Source organism: Pagrus major, chromosome 11 (assembly GCF_040436345.1).
Source record: "Pagrus major chromosome 11, Pma_NU_1.0".
In the NCBI taxonomy this organism is placed as follows: domain Eukaryota; kingdom Metazoa; phylum Chordata; class Actinopteri; order Spariformes; family Sparidae; genus Pagrus; species Pagrus major.
In genome coordinates, this window is record NC_133225.1 from 8,031,128 (window position 1) to 8,052,071 (window position 20,944).

The window sequence follows — 20,944 nt, forward strand, 5'->3', positions numbered from 1 at the left end:
TTCTTTCTCTTTCTTAATTGTTGTTTGTGAACCCACCTGGCCTGTTTGTGCACATGAATATATCTCATATATAATCATACTGCACTGCACTCAACCCACCTAAATCTACCTAAATTACGAATGAAGTGTATCTAGCTGGCCAAAACACGGCTCAAAGCTTCCACTCGAGTCCACTCTTAGCATCTAATAAAATATTTAAAAAATAAAAACCTTTATATAACTGTTACATCTAGAAAACACTGATGTGGGTTTCTCGGTCCATGGTTGGCTTGCGGTTGCTATGGAAAATGTCCACAGCAACAGCCCCATTGGGGGCGGAGACCACGGCTGTCATTCACCGTAAAAGATGACGGACAGCTGTATAAACCAATCAACATTCGAGAAGAACGAAGGCGGCCAATTAAAATAGAGCAAATGGGGCGCTGTAGTTAGATAGAGAGCGCGAGGGCGGAAGCAAGTGCCAGAGTCTCTGTTACACGGCAGCGATACAGACTAATGGTAAGCCGAGTATTAGCCACCAAATAGCATTTACACAACGCTACATAGTGAGCTGTGTTTTTTATTATGTTACTCAGTGTTGCGTGGACTCACTCGCATATATACTCTGAGTTGGGCGGTCGTCCATCTTCGTCTAGCTGCTATGTAACGGTAACGTTAGCTATCCCGCTACCAGCTGAATAGTGTGTTGTCTGAGCATCACAGCCCGTCAGAGGCAAGAGGTCCTTCTCCTCCTCCTCCATGAAGCTAGCTCTACTGTATATTTACAGGACAGCAAACAGTCATTATTACTGAAGTTAATAATAGTGGCTCAGATTGTTGCCTTATGTAAAACTACTGCTTTCATGCATTATGTTGCCTCATCTCTTTGCAGACCCAGCATGAGGAGCCATTCCCTCCACTAACATGAACAAGTACGAAAAGGTGAAGAAAATTGGGGAAGGTTCGTTTGGAAAGGCCGTCCTTGTCAAATCCAAAGAGGATGGACACCAATATGTCATCAAGGAGATTGGCATATCTGGAGTAAGATCCCATGCATAATATAAAGCAAGCTTCACAGGCCACTGTTAATGTGTGCTCTCTTTTACCACTTTGCTTCATCATATTCTGTGCTCCTTATTTTGGCAGATGTCAAGTAAAGAGAGGCAGGAATCACGAAAAGAGGTTGCCGTTCTTGCCAACATGAGTCATCCCAACATCGTCCAGTACAAGGAGTCTTTCGAAGGTATTCACACAATCCAAGTGGAGAAAAGGCATTAAATCTTTCAGTCAAGAAGCTGTGCCAGGGCCGTTAGGAGTCTTCTGATATAGCAATATGTGATGTTTAGAGGGTAGCGAACGCAACAAGGTCAGCTTGGTCTTTGGAAAACCTGCCGTCAAACATATGTGTGTGTGTGAGGTCTGCTGGGGAAAGATGGCACCAATTATAGAAAATGTCATTAGCAGGAAACAATTTCCTCAGCATGGCCCCGGTGCATCCTGTAAACCACTAGAAATATCCACGCCAACTCACCCAGTATTCAGAACCTCTCCCAGTTCACGGATTTTCAACTGATTACTCTAAATATTCTGCAACAACTGCTTAAATTAATACATGGTGCAAACTATCCTTAGTGTTTCTTGGATATTAAGTACAAATCTAAACCCAACCAAGTGGAAAAATAAGCAATTTGTGAGGCTAAGAAAAACAAATACAAAGAATTAGAAAAAGTATGAAATTTAGCACAGAGGGCTGACATCAAGTGCAGTTGATCCTAAACATCCCTCCACCAGTTTTTGTCCAGCTTTAGCCTTAGTGCTTTTCCCCATGTATCCTTTAGCCAGAAAGGAGAAAATGATTGGAAAGAGAGAAGATTATAGATTAAAGTAAGACAGTAAAGTAAACCTTGTCACAAATTTAATGACAAGGTTTTCAAAATTTTGACCAACTTTCAAAACTGTTGTCTAATGTGGAAAGTACAACAGGGGGAAGGATGTATTGAGATGGAAGCGAAAAGTAATGGAGGAAGAGAGGATGAAGTGCAGGAGTTGGCTGTTATAATGCACCAGTTAATGTGTCAGCATTACTCAAGCTTTTGAAGGTTGGCAGCACAAAATACAACAGTATGTTAGGTAAGGGAAAGTCCCATCCAGTTTAGGTGTCTGAAGAATTGCTTTTTGGATCCTAGGGGGCTTGCCAGCTCAAATTTATGATAGTATAGTGGCTTCAAGTGAGTTAAAGATTTTGGGAGATAAAGAAGAAGAGTTTGAAAAAGACGTCAGATTTGAGATAGTGCGTTCATTCTCGATTCAAGGTAACGTGCTCCATCTCTCTAGGTCTAGTTTAACATCTGCAGTCAGTACCGAAAACTGATTTTTGTGAAGTGAGTTAAGATAATTTGAAATGTTATGAAAATCTTTTCAGAGGGGGGCTGCCTGTACATTGTGATGGACTACTGTGAGGGAGGAGACCTCTTCAAGAAGATCAACTCTCAGAAAGGAGTGCTGTTCTCAGAAGAGCAAGTAAGCTACCACCTCTTTGAGACAATCACACATTTTGAGGACATAACCTGTAAAACACGCAGACCGAACATATCATATTTACTTGTTCTGTTACACATCTTTGTCCTCTTTTTATGTGTTGTCCCTTGGTTGTATAATTACAAATGATGTAGATACAAAGTCGATACTGCATAATGTGGATTTAGTGTATTCTGCCTTTCCTAGATCTTGGATTGGTTCGTGCAGATTTGCCTGGCACTGAAGCACGTGCATGATCGAAAAATCCTCCACAGGGACATCAAATCGCAGGTATTGCTCGCTTCACGCACGACAAGAACTTCCCTCAGTGACAGAAAATATTGTGTTATTTATCCGTCTTTTCATGATATCCCCATAGAACATATTTTTGACGAAAGATGGGACTGTGCAGCTCGGAGACTTTGGGATTGCGAGGGTGCTAAACAGGTGTGTAAAATGTCCTCTGAATCAATCTGCAGGTCTCTATTCAGCACAGATTTGTGAATAGTAACGCATCGTACAATTTGCTTTCCATTCTCTTGTAATTTGCAGCACTGTAGAACTCGCAAGAACGTGCATAGGAACACCTTATTACCTGTCACCAGAGATCTGCGAGAACAAACCGTACAACAACAAAAGGTACTAACATGATATTTTAGAGTACCATCATGTTTGTGTTTGTTTCAGTTGTTGTGTAAATGAATATTTAATTCAGGCGACAAGATCTGTCCCTGCAAATTGTGAGTCATGCAGGATTAGGTGGTGGCTCGTGGGTGATGTAAAGGTATCATGTCTCTTCTTTATCGAGTGAATGTCTTGTCTGTAGCTACAGCAGGAAGCTAGTATTGATTTCCTCTTTAACTATTTTAAGTGTGATTGTAATCCAATACACTAGCTACAAGCAAGGAAATAAATGTAGCAGTATCTCAGTGCTCAATATGGAGTTTTCTCCATTAAGTCCTTTTTTTGTTTTTCCCAGGTTAATGATAAAGAAAGGAGAAACATTGTAATGGATGTAAAGCTACCCCTGAACTGATCCCTGCCTGTCCATTTGTGTGCGGCCTCCTCTCACTTTCCCTACTTTCCCTCCCTCTGCAGTGATATTTGGGCGCTAGGGTGTGTCCTGTATGAAATGTGCACTCTTAAGCATGCAGTAAGTATTCTATGTGTAAGCTGTGTACCAGTTAATGTATATTTAATGTAGAGTTTATGCAGCATTGCAGTGCTCTCTCACATACTCATTTCCTGTATGTACTGTAATGTATAATGGCTGACAACTAAGCTTTCCGCAGTTTCATCATCAAATCTGTAATAAAAAAGTATAATTGCCCTCAGTCATTTCTTTGCAGTGGTTACAAAGGTGTTCTACGTGTATTGTTCCTTAGTTCGAGGCTGGCAACATGAAGAACCTCGTCCTGAAGATCATCCGTGGCTCCTACCCTCCCGTGTCTGTCCACTACTCCCAAGAACTGCGCTCTCTCTTGGCGCACCTGTTTAAGCGCAACCCACGAGAGAGGCCCTCAGTCAGCAGCGTACTGGACAAACCTTTCCTGACTTGTAGGATAGAGAAGTTCCTCACACCACAGGTAGAGCACATGATCAGGTGTTTTTGATACAGCCTGAAATTACATAAACCAGAACTCAACTGAGTAAAATAACATGTATTCTCTACTGATTCCAGATTATTGCTCAGGAATTCCACCATACTTTTCTTCACAAGCTGCCTAAACTGGGTGTGTTACAGGGGCCACCAGGTAAGAAAATGAACAAAGCTGCTCTGTGTAGCTGTCCCCTGATGTTAGACTGCAGTGGAGTGCATGCCATTCACACAGCAGCCATTTTCATCTGGCATCACGCTCAGGGTGGGAATTTAGCAAACATATAAACATAAGGAATCTGATGAATCATAATCCTGTCACCGCTTTCTGATTGATCAGCTACTAAAAACACAATGGATAGTGAAAATCCAGTGGGACTTTAGGCCATATTTCAAGGCAAAACAACATATCTGGTAACCCATTATCAGTGTTGTAGAAAGTATCCGAAACTTTGGTAGACGTAAAGATATTGTGTTAAAATATTTCTTTGGTAAAATAAATGTCACCCATACTAATAGTACTTGCGTAAAAGTCTTAAAATATCTGATATTAAATGGACTTAAGTATAAAAAGTAAAAGCAAAATAAACATACTGTATAGTTACATTTATATTTAAATCTTGAAAGAGACAAATAATCAGTTTGAATGAGCAGTTAGAGGCTCATTAGCTTTCCTTAAATGAGATGATATTTCTGCACAGCACTATTTGTAGAAACACCCCGAAGCTTCTATTGAAATCCATGAGCTCGGACTACAAACAGAAGAAGGTGAGGCTTGTGTTCAGGCTAAGAGACTCACCTGACCGGTCTGTCCATAACACCAAGGCCCAAGATCACACAGGACATATGTGGAATGTGATGCAGACAGTTGACCAGGCTATCAGTCATCTGAAACAAAAGGAGATTGTTGGATTACTGCAGCCAGGCAGGGCTGGCTTTGGATGGGAACCTGTTCTAACATCATCTGTGTGGTTTGGGCTCTAGTTATGAGAGGGATTTGTTTTAATCATTCAGATTTGATTAGATGGCTTAAAAGCTTAGATGCTTAGAAGCTGTCGAGGGAAGAATTAATTGCCTCATTTGCTTCAAATGGTGCTCCTAATTTATTGCTCTGTTGGTGAAATGCAGGCCAGGGGTTTGAACTGTCAAATGTGTTTTGTATGAATAACATTACTGAATTGCACTTCAAATAAAATCTTCCTTTACTGATTAGGATAAATGTTCTTATATTTTTTATTTATTTGTGTAAGCAGCCAAGCGTTCTGCCCCTGGCTCCATACCACTCGCCCCAGCTCAGAAGATTACCAAACCAGCCAGCAAATATGGAGTGCCTTTAACTGTGAGGAAGGTGTCAGATTCAGCCAAAAAGCCTGCTGAGAGGAAACCAGCTGTGAAGCACAAACCGGTAAGTAGATTGTTGATCATAACGAGAAATTGCTGTGATTTTTATTTTTATTTTTTTGTCTTTTGTTTTAGCGCCACTCATGACTTTTTATTTGCTATGCGTGTTTCAAAAAAAAAAAAAAAGCTCTATTAGGTTTTTCAGCAAGTCTGGCATGTCGGAGGCTTCTCCCATCTGTGTGTGCAAGTCTGTGTTCTTACATCATCGTCTGTTGGCTACCTCTGAACCCCAGTGTCATATGTTGCTCAGGCCCCTCTCCCAGCAGCCCCCAAGAGAAGAGTGAGTCAAGTGGAGGAAGAGAGGAAAAAACAAGAGGTACAGCTGAGAGCCCAACATAACTTGAACTTACTATTAGATCTCCCTTCCTTTTTCTCTCCACATTTACTCAAACATGAAGGTCCCTTCCTACCAGCATTTTTAGTTTTTCTCCCTCTCATTACGCTTGATCCCCGTATTCACCCATTTTCCACTCCCAGCTCCCAGAGTATCGTGTCTGATTGTAGCTTTCTCTGTTAACCAACGTTTCCCTCCTCACCTGCCTGCCCAGTGACAGAGCAGTCCTGCTTACCTCTTGCCTCAAAGCACGTGTCCTTGAAGATGTTTCTTTTTGACTGAGATGCCTTTGCCTCATGCTGCAGGATGGTGCCCGAAAGAAAAGGATGGAGCTGATTGAGAAAGAAAGGAAACAGAGAGAGCAGGTGGGTGTATTGTTAAAGGGAAAAGTTCACTCAAAAATTTTAATTCAGTCATTATCTACAAAAGCCCATGCTGATTGAAAGTTTTGTAGTCCACAAAACTTTTCTGGAGCTTCACAGCAAAACAGCACTGCAGCATTCTCCTAATCAACTGAAGTAGATGGGGACATGTTTTAAAACTTAAAAAACAAGAAAAAAACAACAAAAAGTGGCTCCACTGGCATAGTCCAAGTCTCCAGAAGCCCCAAGATCTCAAATTGATTTGAAAATATGTATTTGCACCCTCGCTAACACTTTTAGCTTAGCAGCTACTTTAAAGATTTCAGCTTAAAAAACGTCTTTTCAAATAAATTTGGCATTTCTGGACTTCTAGAGACTTGGATTATGCAGGACGAGCTATATGGAGCCATTTTATGTTTTTTCCTTTTTTTTTTTTTACCAATTTTTTTTTTTTTTTGTATGCTTTCAAACAAGTCCCCATCAACTTCAGTTGTTGAGGAGAATGATGCAATGCTGTAATGTGTGAAGCTCCAAAAATGTTTTGACTTTCCATTGGCATGGAGGTGAGTAGATAAAGACTGAACTTGAACTTTTCCCTTATGTCCCTCTGTATAGTTTCTGACCAGGTTTTTCATTTGTTTCAATCATTTCCTTATCTGTGTTGCTTTCAGATGTTCCTGTTGAAAGCAGACCAAATGAAGAGATATGAAAAGGAAAAGGTGGGTGTTCAATTTGTTTCTGGAGAATATCGTTGTTCCTCTTCTTTTATATATTTGGTGATTACCGTGCTGTAAGTTGGGAAACACATTGGAAAGGATCAGTACACTGTATGTCTCATCTAAAACCTGTGATCTGTAACAGATCAATCGCATAAACCAAGCCAGAGAACAAGGCTGGAAGCATGTCTTGAATTCTAGTGGAGGTAGCAGCCCAGAGAGGAAGGTACTTGACGCTCATTTCCTTTTTCATGAAAGTGTTACTAATGCCATCTTTTACATCTAAAGTACTTCCACATTTTCATGATTGCATTGTATCATCACCTTTTGTCTCCGTACTTCAGTGTTATGTCGGTGGTGGAAAGAGGGTTGTCCAAAGCTCTGTTCAGGGACTTCCTCCAAGTAAAATCCAATATGAACAGTACCACGCTGCTCTGGACCAAATGGCTAAACCACAGCCTAAAATCATCAAGAGGGAGGGATCCTCAGCAGGACCAGGCAGTCCAGTTCGGTAAGTTCAAATGTCTCTGTATTTTAGTTGATCTTGGTGTGTTGAATAATTGTTTTAATGCTGTTGCCTCTACGTGTAAGAAGCGTACCAGCTGCTGCTGGCCCAGTGCTGCCCAATGGTCCAGCCCGAATCTTAAACCCTGATGTAATCAAGAGGGAACTACAGAGGCTGCAGCATGTTTCTAGACAAGTTCATATTAGTAGGTCAGTCATGCAGCCTCTCCCTAATCAGCAAATGACATTAAACATGTGGATTGAAACTCTATATTTTTGCTTCTTTCTTGTGAAAAGTAAAGTTTGAATTATTTGATTCTGTTTTTCAGGCAGTATGGTCAGATGGCTCATGGACGGGCCTATCAGGTTGAGGAGTTTTTACAGCGGAAGAGAGAAGCCATGCTCAACAAAGTTCGTGCTGAGGGACAGCTGGTACGTAGAGTGTTTTACACCGATCAGTCCCAACAGAGGATTAAGAGGTAGAGTGAATAACATTGATCATCTTGTGTCAATGCAATGTTCTGCTGCAAAACCTTTGGTCCTGGCATCCATGTGGATCCCTCTTGACATAAACCACCCAATCAAACACCATTGCAGATAAGTACACCACCTCATGGCAACATCACTCCCTGATGGCAGTGGCCCAGCGGCAGGACAATGCGCCCTGCCACACCTCAAAAACTGCTCGAGGAACGTGACAAAGAGCTCAAGGCGTCAACCTGACCTCCAGATTCCACAGATCCCGATCCGATGGAGCATCTGTGAGACTTCTGGAACATCTGACATTGCTATGAGGGGGTGTACTTGGTCTGCAACATTGTTTGGGTTTATGGTACATGTCAAGAGGCATTCACATGGATGCCAGGTCCCAAGGTTTTCTTAGCAGAACATTGCATTACAACAAGATCAGTGATCAGTCACTTCACCTCTTGATCCTTTTTAATGTTGTGGTTGATCTGTGTATACTGTCACTTAATTTTGAGTATTTATTCCTGTTGCTGAAAAACTGAACCTTTTCCATCATTGTTATGACGCCCCCTCATAAACCGGGTACAGTTTTCTATGTGCATAGATGAAAACTGACACTGATTTGTGTATTTTTAGCAAATATTTTGAATCTTTACGCTCAATTAAGCATTTTTCAGTCAACACTGAATCAGATGGCTTCATGTATTATGAAAGGGCCGCTAGTACTGCCAACTACACTAATCAGCAGCCACCACTAACAACAACAGACAAGCTGTGCTAAAATATAGGAATAAATCTATGCAAATGAATTAGAGGCGGGACTACCAATGAGGCATTTCAGGAGCAGTGTTTTCTGTGGGAGAGAAGAGCTTCTGTTGGTGCGGACTTTGACCTTTTTAAAAGATCTTTTACATGCACACGAACATATATAACACACTGAAGGAAAGGGAAAAAAACAAAAATGCATAAAATGTCTCCTTTGACGCTGAATAAATTGATTGTCAGCCACTAGGGGGCAGCAGAACCTCAGAAGAAGCAGACAGACAGCCCTGAAATGTTCTTGCCGTATTAATGTAGCTCATGTGTGTGCAAACAGATGATGATTTTAACATCCAGCAATATAATAATCCCACTGAAGTTGTGTTTCTGGCCTGCAGATACATGTAAAGGTCCAGTATTTATTGGTCCGGCCTTGTCTTTAGGCTCACTAGATGGTTAGCACTCTTCACCAGCTAGTTGCTAACCTTATCTGTCAGGCAGGTTTATTACTGCAGGAAGCAGGGTTGATGAGGGTGGTGTTACTGAATCAAAGGGTAAATCTGTAAAAACAAAACAATGAGCTGGGAGTTGGGTGACATTTCTCCGTGGGTTCATTGTGATGAATGGCACCTTTCAGTTAACATGTAGTCATTTAATTCAGTGTTGATATGAAAACATTGAGCCGTGCAGCTTTACATCCTGGGTCCCGCTCATGACTGTTGTGGCAGTTAGATGTTAGGGAGCTGTCTAAAGTGTGGTTGAATTGAATGGTAAACAGGGCACTCGTCAAAACCTGGCTGCAATCTATGGAACCCGGGGAGGTTCCCTTCGGTGCAGGAGGCCGAGAGCCAACAAAGAGGAGGAGGTAGGAGCCCAGGCCTTGAATGCCCCACCCAGTCCCACACTCCACCTCACTCACAGCACGTCTGGCTTGGCTCGTCTCCGTTTATACATCTGCACAAAAATCCCTTTGACACTCCCATAATTCAACCCAGCGGCTCAAACCCATGCCCACTCCTTGTTCAGCGTGTGATGTTCCACCGTCCAGTGTGAGCTGTTGTACTTTTTAGTTTGCCTCCGAATAATGGCTGTTATTTCCAACAGTAAATACCATTGATTTTGTTTTGTTGTGCATAATGTCCCATTTCAGATAACCACACCACCTCAGTTTTGAGTTGTGTATTGCAGCTTTTTTTTTTTCATTTGAATGGAAAACTTAATGTGTTATTTTTATTCTGGCTGAATGGCTAATGTACAGATGTTAACATCATACTCTCTTGTGTATCTTTTTAAAGGTGCTACCTATATATGCATTTTTTTTATATGATCAATGCTGTGTTCTACTTCTGCATACACTGTGTAACACAGAGTCTGTTCTCAGGAGTACTTGTCGAGACTGAGGCAGATCCGCTTGCAGAACTTCAATGAGCGGCAGCAGATCAAAGCGCGACTCAGAGGAGAGAAGGTACAATCCTCCACTCTCAGATTCTCACAGCACCATCAAATCCGTCTTTTAAGTTCTTGCTGACATTTCGTGTCCTGGCTCTTATTGGTTTGTGTGTTTCAGTACGACAGCGACGGCTCCGACAGCCAGGAGTCCAGCGAGGAGGCAGAGCTGAGGAGAAAGAAGATCGAGGCTTTAAAGGTGAGTCTGCTTTGGAGAAATTTAGATGACAACAAGAACAATAAAATTAAACGCCAGGATTGTGAAGACTGTCTTAGCCTATGATTTGTTGTCTTGGTTGTTTCAATGAGGGTTAAAAGGTCAGAGATGTAGCATGAGCCCTGTAAGTGAGCAGTACATTCTTACTACCTGGCAACCAGTGTAGAGAAAATAAAACAGGGCTTTTATTTTCATACCTTAGGAGTTCAAAGCCTCCACTGCTGCGTTCTGCTCTGCGTGAGACTGGAATAGAAACAGTAGCGAGTTATTTTAATGAGATGACACAATAGCATCTCATTAAGACGACAGAGATTTTGGTCACCCAAGAAATGTTTTCATTCTTCTTCATTTGTCTGTTTATGTGTACCTGCCAGGCCCAAGCAAACGCCCGTGCTGCTGTGCTGAAAGAGCAACTAGAGAAGAAGAGAAAAGAAGCATATGAGAGAGAAAAGAGAGCTTGGGAGGACCATGTAAGTTCTATCGTTCTTTGCTACCACCCTTACATTCATGAGCCTGTAACTTACTCTTCCTTCAGCTAAAAGGAACAGTTCACCCCAAAATGATAATTCAGTCATTATGTACTCTCCTCTATGCCGATGGAAAGTGGGGTGAATTTTTTTAGTTCACAAAACATTTCTGGAGCTTCACAGCAAAACAGCGTTGCAGCATTCTCCTAAACAACTGAAGTAGATGGGGACTTGTTTTAAAATGTAAGAAAAACAATTGAAACAAAAAACATAAAATGGTTCCATACAGCTCACATGGTGTAACCAAGTCACCACAAGCCACGAGATCCAAAATTGAGAAACTGAAAAAAAAAGTTTAATCTTTGGTGTTGTGTATTGTGGTAGCTTGCAGCTCGGGGGGTAAAAGTTGGCATGGCAGCAGGAAACGTAGCACCAGCACCAGCAGCAGCAGCAGCAGCAGCAGCAGCAGCAGTAGTAGCAGTACCATCTACCTCCAACAGTCCTCTTCCACCCCAGCCCAGTCCCTCTCTGCCAGACCCGGCTCCCAAAGCTCCAGCCCTGCCTATATCCAAACCCCAGTCCATCCTGGCCATATCCATGACTGCTGCCCTGAAGAATGTTGGAGCAGTCAGTATACATTTACAAAGTCTACTGCACCCTCACAGATAGTATTGTTTGAGCATGTATTCCTAAACTGTTATCAATTTGTGTTTGACAGATTACTCCGCTAAAAGAAAGCTTACCTGACCCAGAGAATGCTACAGTCATCCAGGTCAGTGTATAAGATACATTAATCTTTCATTCAGTAACAGTGTGCCAAAATTGCAGGAATTCTGAATCTGAATGCTAAATAATTATTTTCCCTCAACAGAGTGAGAAAAAGCAGATTTTGCGCCGACTTAACCAGAACCTAAAGGCCCAGAGCCCAGTGGAGGAAGTGGAGCCGCCACCTCTGCCCCCTGCAGAACCAAGTCCTGCTCCCCAGCAGATCCAGTGTGACACAGAGAAACGCCGCCCTTCGAACGGAGACCGGAAGAAGTGGGATGCAGCAGATCTGCCAGTGCTTCCTGTGGCTCAGCAAACCTTAACAGAAACCTGCGCCACAACAACAGGTAATGGGTGCAGTGGAAATTTAATGATCAACTTAAATTTGCTTTGTTCTGAATTTATACACATAAGTGCCTCTGTTTCAGATATTTTGCTCAGCTTTTTCCTTAAACTTCTCTCACTAGCCTCCTCCGCGTCTCCAGAAGACAGACCATCTTCAGGTGGAGACAGGAAGAAGTGGGAGGCAGGAGTTCCACTTGTCATCTCTGTTGCTCAACAAACTCTAGAGCAGACATGCATCCCGACCATAGGTGAGTCATTTTACTCTGAGCAATAAGACTGTGCAAATTTCCTAAAAATCACACCAAGCTGGGCATTCTTCTGGTGGGGCCCCATGTACTAAGGCTGAGTGTCGTCTTCCTTCTCTCCCTCTCTCCCACTTTTCCTGTCTGTCGGATGCACTAACAATAAAACAAATTAACACAACAATCTGCAGTGAACTCATAGAGAATTTAAGTCTCTCTCCCTCATTCTGTGTTATGTTTCAGAACAAACGGCAGGTGAAGTTATACAGATGGGCGTGCTACATGAAGAAGCCCCTAGAAAGGTGTGGGAAGCCAGTCCAGACTCTCAGGTGCTGAAAGTGCTCCAGCAGGCAGAGCTTCAGCCTCTCACCCAGCAGCTGGAGAATGCCACCATCTGCGAAGAAGATTTTTCCAGCCCTGGTTAGTCTTCATCTTTTTTCTCCACGATATTTTTTATAAATTATTTAACCAATAGGACTGGGAAATGGGTTTTCAAGTTAAAGATACGACTACACCGATTCACAGGCCTTTGGATTTATTTTGATTTACTTTAACAAAGCTTCTAAGCTGGAGGTACTTCGGTTGGGGGTTGATATTAGACCTCAGCTTGTTAGAAGGCATCATAACGTCTGAGTGTTGGATCATTTTAGGTCCCTATAGTCCCATAATTTTCTCTTCCAGTTAGAGAGAACTCATCACCCTTTATTGGATTATACTGGGATAATGAATGTGTTTCTTGAGTGAATTTTTAATTTGTTTCAAATTTTTCTACTGTGTCTGACTGTGAGTTTCTATGTCAGCTCATGAAGAGAGTAATTTGTTGAAAATTGAACATAACTGATCTCAGCTGCGCAGCCCAGTAGTACCACATTAAGTTTTAAATTTTAAACCCACATCAATCAAATACAAATAAAGACAAACCAAGTCTCGCCTTCCTGTTGTTCCTAAATCTTGCAAACCGTTTTTGCTAATTTCTGAGAGTGGTGGTTCAGGAATGTTTTTTGAAATGAAGTCATTTCAGTGGTATGTTCATTTTTTAAATATCAATTCTTCTGCTTACAGATATTATATACAGGATTTATTATTATTATTATTATTATTATTATTATTATTATTATTATTATTATTATTATTATCATCAGTATTAGGGTGTTTTGGGACAACAATAAATGCTTTATTAGAATATCACAAAATATTACATCCTGACAGAAATCAATATTTGTAGTATGGTAAAATATACTACCATAGATACAACCAGGGGTGTTATGGTAGTACTAGTGGTATGTTCACTTACTGATGATGCTATCTTCTCCCTAGATAAGCCTAACCAGACGGCAGCAGCTGAGGTTGCAAAGACACCTATAGAAGCGTTGCCCTCTAAGCCTACGGCATCTGCTGCGGTGCAGAGCGCGGAGGTTCAGAAGGAGAGTTCACAAACCACAGAGGCTTCACATCAGCAAATGTCTGCGGCTGGTGCAGTAGACAGAGTGACACTGCCACCAAACCTTACTGAGACTCAGGGTCAGCATGACGCTTGGAGCTGAAATATCTCAGTGAATATCAGGTTAAGTATGTTTTTAATTAAAATTTAATCCTGTCTGGTCTGAATTCTAACAGATCCAGCAGACGTGGAGTCGATGGTTTTGGAAGAGACACCTAAACAGGCCTCGCGTCCCCAAACTAGTGTGCAGCAGGCGTGGGAGCAGGAAGCCCAACAGCCAATGTGAATATTCATCTATATAACTAATTAAAGACATTAAAGAAAAGAAAGATCATTTTGTTACAGCTTAAGTAGAAGAATAAAATGTAGAATTTTTTTTCTTTTTTTGTATTAACATTATATGCATGTCTTCCATACATTTAAAGACTCATGTTTGTGGAGCTGAAGTGTATTTTTCTTTTAGGCCACCAGAGGGCATCACAAGACCAGCAGGCGCCAAAGAGGTTGAGAAGAGTGCAGAGAAACCAAATGAATCTTCCGGTGAGGATAACGTTTAGTTAGTCCAAGCCACCTTTTTTTTTTCTTCAACGTGATTATTATCTTAATTAAATCTGCCCTACCTTCCCTCCCTCTCCCAGGCTTAGCACAGTGTGAGGAGCCCCTGTTTGTGAAGTTGTGTTCCCCGGCCCACCGACGCACTGCTGCCCTTGCAATCCTCTCAGCCCAGTCCTCCTTCGATGAATCCTCTTCCTCTCTGGCCTCCCGCTCACGCTCTGTCTCACCTCTCCGCTCCAAACACCATGACGCCCTCCTCATTGGTCTCTCTACGGGGATGTTTGACGCCAACAACCCCAAGGTGATGACTGGTTGAGTGTGAATTTAAAAAAACACTTTAGTTTTCTCACCGGGAATGGCAAAGGAAAGGTGTCAGGGTAATGAAATGGCATATCACATAACAGTATGCAATCTATTTAATATGATCAGGTGAACTGCCGTTGCAGGGGTTGAGGAAATTCACACTTGTTCTTGTGCCTGGTGTAATGTGGAGGCTTGTGTGGTATTTTTAGGTAGGGTTTCAGTCTCCTTTATTAATGAGGGGGTCTGGAATAGAGCCAGAGGCATTAATCACATAGTCTGAACCTGCAGTGGGTCCGATAGGACGGAAGGAGCATCCATCAACCTATATCTTTCATAACCTGCATCAGGGACTCTGGGATCTGCAAAACCCAGCTCAACAGTTTCAACACACAGAGAGCTCCACAGAATATGGATGGGGGTTTGTCAGTGTGCTTTTTTTAGGGTTTGGTTATTTCTGGATTTTTCTGAAAGTTACTGCTGGTTATATTTTCCACATTTTGCATTCCATTGGGATGAAATTTTATTTATTGGTAGTCACATAATTTTACTGTTTTGCAGTTGATTATTGGTCTTATCAATCAAAACTTCATGTTGAAGTTAGAGCAGAGCATTATATCGATATATCGTGATATGAGGTTATATATCGTCTCAGATTTTGAATATCGTCATTTGATGATATGGCATACGTGTTGTCTTTTCCAGGTTTTAAAGGCTGCATTACAGTAAAATAGTGTCATTTTCTGAACTCACCAGACTGTTATACTTGTTCAAATACCTGCCTTTACTGACTTTGTCATTATATCCACATTACTGGTGATTATTGGTCGAAAATCTCATTGTGTTAATATTTTGTAAAAGCACCAATAGTCATCCCTACGATATGTCACAATATTGATATCAAGGTATTTGGTCAAAAATATTGTGATATTTTATTTTGTCGCCAAGTCAACAAAGCCTAAAGCTAATAAAACAAAATTTGTATTTTAATCTGAAAATCTAGTCTGCTGCTCCCTCCACACTTGGCCCCTTTAATTCTGTCTACCACTCAGCCCTGAGGTGTATAAAGCGGTGATAGCAAAACAAACAAAAAAAAAAACCTCATCACTGCCTCTATGATAAGATCAGTTGGCCATCGCTGTCTGAGAGATGTAATAATCAGTGTTATCTGTTTATCTTTAAAGCCCTGATCAGAAAATTACCCTCATATATTACAACCATGGTCCACTTTTAACTCCCTCCAGTGACTGGCTGGTTCTTCAGGTTCCTCATGCCAGGACTGGATCTTGAGAAAGACTGCTTTTTATATTAGTGGAGCACTCTCTTGGAATCTGTTGCAACATGACCTAAAACTGAAAAACTGATGCTTTGGGTCTTAATAACCATCCCCTATCAGCATGTAAATGTTTGTTTACTTGATGTCTGTTGTATGCTTGGCATCACTAAAAATGAGTGTCTCTCTCAATTCATCCCTGAAAAATATCACAATATTATTAAAAGGCCGTATTGCCCAGCCCTAGAGCCCCATCAAATTATTGTACATGTTTCCCTGGTTGCATTGTGTTGTCAGATGCTGCGGACATGTTCTCTACCAGACCTCAGTCGTCTCTTCAGCGCTCAGCAGGACTCTGCAGTGACAAATGCTAATGTTGCCCCAGACAACAACCTGGAAATTGAGGACTTGGACGAGGCAGCCAAAGATGACGACCAGTCAGAGACTGAAGAGTGAGACAAACATTAATTAAATTTCAAAAGCAAATACATGCTTGAGCCACACTGTATGATTTCAGCAAATATAAACTTCTGCAGTCTGGAGATGGCATAGTTGTAGTTTCTTCAATCATTTTCAAGGCATGAGAGACCAAATTAGAAAAAGGCACTTTCATTTTGCTGAGAACCTATAAATACAGCCAGCCGATGGCAAACTGTGTCTAATAACAATATTCCCTGTTCCCAAGTGCATATGAGGATGAAGACCTGCGGGACATCCGGGCCTCCATGGAGAGGCTGCTGCAAGAGGAGGTCGGTGCAGGAGACTTCAACGGAAATCCTCCAGAGGGCGAAGACCAAGAGCTCTTCAACAGGTTAGCAGCTGAGATCGACCAGGACAACAATCAGATGGCTGTGGATGACGACGATGACGATGATGATGATGAAGAAGAGGAGGAAGATGAGGAAGAAGGCGAAGAGGACGAGGAGGATGAGGAATGCTCCAATGGGAGTCCTGGTGAAGAGGACCGCAGCAATAACAGCCAGATAAATGAAGAGTGGCATTCAGGTATGAGGAATTGAGGAATATCTTGAATTTGTAGAATAAAAGTTTAAGTTTCAACCTGTTTTAATTTAGTTCACATTCATTTCATATTTTCGCTGGCATACCCGTGGTTATTAGTACTACTACACAAGCTTGCAAGCTGCTTGTAGCCTAGAGGAAAAATCATCATAAATTAATATTTTATGTCAGATGATTCATGCCTTTAATAAGTTGCTGGGTAATAAATGGGTTATTTATGCAAACTAAGCACCTTCAGTTTTATGAGAACTGATAAATCCTGCTGCTCCACAGACGGCAGTGGAGAGGACCAGGGCGTAGAGGCTGCTTATCATGACAGCATCTTCAGTCGACTGGAAGAACTGCGCTTCAACCTGGAGCAGCAGATGGGCTTTGAAAAGTTCATCGAGGCATACAATAAGATTAAGGTATGAAATGTTGTCTCCATTAAATGGTGTGACATAAGACTGGTCGAGCAGATTGACTAAATGCTTTTTTTTTTGGCATTTAAGGCTATACATGAAGATGAAGATGAGACTATTGACCTGGGCTCCAGTTTAGTGCTGAGCATTTTGGGAACCGAGTACCAGCATCTGTATCCCAACATCCTTCATCTGGTAATGGCAGATGGTGCATACCAAGAAGGTTAGTGATGAGGGATGAGTCGGTGCACCATTTTCTGTATCACAATATCGACTTAAAGGTATTTGGTCAAAAATATCGTAATATTTGATTTTGTTGATTTAAAAATATTGAGGTATATATTGTCATTGGCCATATCACCCAAACCTAGAGCCCCATCAAAATATTGTATGTGTCTGTGGCTGTTAATTTAACTAAATTATCTGTATCCATACTCTGAATGGGTTGGGCTTAAACTGGAAGTGGGTGATGCTCCTGGAAGTTGTATATTTTTGTTTATATATTATGAAAAGTATATAACCATTAGGAGTTTTAAACACGGTTAAACCCACTTGAAATAGGCTTTTTCACATTGCTAGGAGACAAGTTTACCTTTCTGGTTTTTTTTTCCTTTTGTGTCACGTCTGTCATCACCAACGCGCCAGTCAAGCAGGGAACAGAAGAAACCAGCAGATCAAATACCTCATCAGACTAAATCAACAAGATGCTACATCTCACTTCTTTCTCATCTCTGTTGAGAGTTGCACTTGTGCAATACCGATCAGGCAGCTGACGAGCACGAAAGCCGCTGACAACGATTACTTTTTAATATCTTTTACTTAAGTGTCCCTTTCAAACTCAGCAACAACTGAGCGATGTCCAAATGCTGCTTGAACAGAGATGGAAAGGTATTAACAAGCCAACATCCTTAGCTTCATCAAACGTCATAGCATCGCCTGAAGACAGGCAAATATTAGCCTGTTAACCCAGGTGTTGCGTTTTCATCACAGTTGATTGAAGATGGAGCCGAAAAACACACATGACAATTGCAGAGTCAGTTGACCGAGGGAGTAAATGCTAAATGTGCACAGTCAACAAAAACCAGATGTTAGTGGGTTTAGTGAGTACAGATGTTGACACTCTGTACTGGATACTTCAGCTGAGTCCTGGCTCAATCCTTTAAGTGACGCTAGTTACTTCTTAATTGACTGTAGATAGTTTGCAACAGTGATGGATGGTTTCCCCACTGCACAGTGTCAGAATAAAGTGAGTGTTTAAATCTAATCTATAAAATCCCATCTTCTTCCTTCACATTGACACCAAGTCATGAAGAGACCAAGTAGGTGTGAAACACACTCTGAACACTTTCTGCCAGCTTTTTCTGTGCCGAGTCAGTTGTCAGACTGGGGCCATGACAGATACAGAGAGAGGTGAAGGAACGGAGTATTTCTTTAGAGTTTGACAGGCTTCCCTCAGGATGGGAGCAGTCTTCAGATAAATTCTCTCACTGAAAATCTCTATCTGACAGTTCTTTTGTTTTCTATTTTTACTGGCTTCAGTAGAAGAAAAACAGGAAGCAATTGTCAAATGTCTCCCGTGAGGATCTGTCTCACGATCTGTAAAAGATGTTTCTCATGGCTCCCATCCATACAGCAATAACATTGTGCATGTTTTGAAAGATTTTTGAGGCATCTAACAGCTAACAAATCCATATACTGAGGCAATGCAGAGTAATCTATTGGCTACACTCACAAACAAATTATCCATCACATCCGAGCCCCAAGATTGACTAGACTTTGCTTCGGGTTTTAGGTCAGTTATGATGCCTGTTTTTCCCATTAAATGTCAGGTTGCATTTGGAAAATAAGCATCAAGAAGTAAGTCAACTGAGCAGATATGAATCCCAGCTGTGTGATAGATGGAAGCTGTGTCATTGGTCTAAAGCCATGTTAGCGGCTCTGTGAGGCTGTACACAGCGGTGCTTTGGGCTAAACGATAAGGTCAGCATGCTGACATTCTCACAGTGACAATGCTAACATACTGATGTCTAACAGGTATGATGTTTACCATATTCACCATCTTAGTTTAGCTTTTTAGCATGCTAACATTTGCTGATTAGCACTAAACACAAAGGTGATGGTAACGACATTGGTTTATAACCAAACAGTATTGGACAAATTAAAATTTAGACCTGATGATGGCTCTATATATAGAAAGTGAAGGGCTCACCAAAGTTGTTACTATTCATTCTGAGGGGGTATGAATGTGATGTGAATTTTTAAGAAAATCGATCCATAAGCTGTTGACAAATTTACAGTGAATGTTGGTGCTAGAGTAAAAGTCAGGGGTGATTTTCCGATAGTAAACAACATTAACACTCCCCAAACTTTGAGGAAAAATGACAGCCTTTTCATGACATTTTTCTTCAGTTTCTTATCATTGATATTCCACCCTTCAAATAGGATGTCACCCATGTAAACAATATCACATCTGAAAGGGATGTTGATGCCAGAAAATTTCCTGGCAGTCCATCCAAAGTTGAAATAGTTTAGTCTGGACCTAAATAATGGCTGATCGACCAACATTGCATTCCCAAAAATGTAAAAAGATATGTTAAATGTAATTGAATAAAGTGAAAGGCTCGGTGTGACTGCCTGTACACCTGAACAATGGTGGTTTTGAACATCATGTGTGGTTTTTGCCTTTTCTTAGCATTTTGGAGTCATCCGCTCCTCTTCTGTCATTTCCTATTAAGCTACATGCGCTAACCAGTGACCTCTGACTCTCTAATGAACTATCTGTCCCAACATGATTCTCATTCTCCTCTCTCTCTCTTTCAGATAATGACGAATAACGTTTCGTGCCATCGAGCTGCTGGCAGCTACGACAATCTGCTAGCTATCTGATGTCTTCCCACCACGCACATCATTGACAGAGGGATCTATGCATGGGGTGTCACAGCCGCACATCTAACAGTGTTTCAGGCACACTTGCATGATGAATAACTTGTACACTCGAGGCTGTTTTTCATAGTTTTTGACTATCAGCACCTGACACTACTTTGTCACCAGTGTTCATTCAGAAGTGCATTATCAAATACATGTTTGTATTAACCAAAGTTAACGTCAAGGTTCTGTCAAATGTTTATGAAAGTCTGTGTCTGTAAATTAATGAAACACATGTATCGTCATGTTGATTGATGGCATAAACCCTGTTGTGTTTCAGTTTGTGGTTGGTTCAGTTAGAATCAGAACGCTGTGGCATTTTATTTTGGCAGGCAAAAATCTGGTCCTCTCAGGTGCTCTCTTTCTAATCGTCACATACTCAAACAATAGCTTCAGGACATAAACCAGGTCACCCTCAGAACAGCCAAGATTTACTTCAGAGAACCAGGTAAACCTCCTTTTCTTACAACTCTTCGACCAAACTTGAAGTTGAATATTCTCCAATACATTTTCCACATTTCTTACTGTTTCAGTTAACCCAAACTACATGAAAGATTTCTATGAGAATGTTGTGTGTTGCCAAGGCACTGTAGCAAGACTGGCATTGGCGTGGTGGGTGTTATGGAGTGAGCCGGGTCAGAATGATACTCAGTGCAGAGAGCTAATGATGTAAGCAATGGTACAGATGTTAACGATAATTCATATTTGATTATAAATAAAATATTGTAAATCTTTTTATGAAATAAACACTTTTCTTTATAACCTGACGACTAATTTTCCTTTTCTGTACAGTATGGCCAAGTGTGGACGCATCAGTGCTTGTAAATTAGCTGTCTTACATTTTAAAATATGTTTTATTTAAAGTCCAAAAGAAAATCCTGCTGTTTTTCACAGGTTATCATACTCTGGT

General features: G+C 41.3%; 1 protein-coding gene across 5 annotated transcripts; it reads left to right on the forward strand.

Moving 5' to 3' along the window:
- The first annotated feature begins 420 nt into the window (after positions 1–420).
- nek1 (NIMA-related kinase 1) lies at positions 421–20,801 on the forward strand. 5 transcript variants are annotated; one of them, XM_073477211.1, is made up of 35 exons: positions 421–498; positions 872–1,020; positions 1,126–1,222; positions 2,402–2,499; positions 2,704–2,787; positions 2,876–2,943; positions 3,049–3,135; positions 3,595–3,649; positions 3,882–4,082; positions 4,178–4,250; positions 5,344–5,498; positions 5,745–5,810; positions 6,134–6,193; positions 6,862–6,909; positions 7,052–7,132; positions 7,251–7,417; positions 7,498–7,620; positions 7,740–7,842; positions 10,019–10,102; positions 10,205–10,282; positions 10,675–10,770; positions 11,152–11,394; positions 11,486–11,539; positions 11,639–11,879; positions 12,000–12,125; positions 12,363–12,539; positions 13,437–13,640; positions 13,737–13,842; positions 14,024–14,100; positions 14,199–14,416; positions 15,986–16,140; positions 16,374–16,693; positions 16,982–17,115; positions 17,200–17,332; positions 19,930–20,801. In XM_073477211.1, the coding sequence occupies exons 2-35, from the start codon at positions 904–906 to the stop codon at positions 19,941–19,943; spliced, it is 4,143 nt and encodes a 1,380-aa protein (XP_073333312.1). In that variant the 5' UTR covers positions 421–498; positions 872–903; the 3' UTR covers positions 19,944–20,801. The 5 variants fall into 5 exon arrangements, with proteins under 5 accessions (XP_073333312.1, XP_073333314.1, XP_073333313.1 ...); XM_073477213.1 differs by having other exon boundaries at positions 7,501–7,620; XM_073477212.1 differs by having other exon boundaries at positions 5,347–5,498.
- Positions 20,802–20,944: the final 143 nt, after the last annotated feature.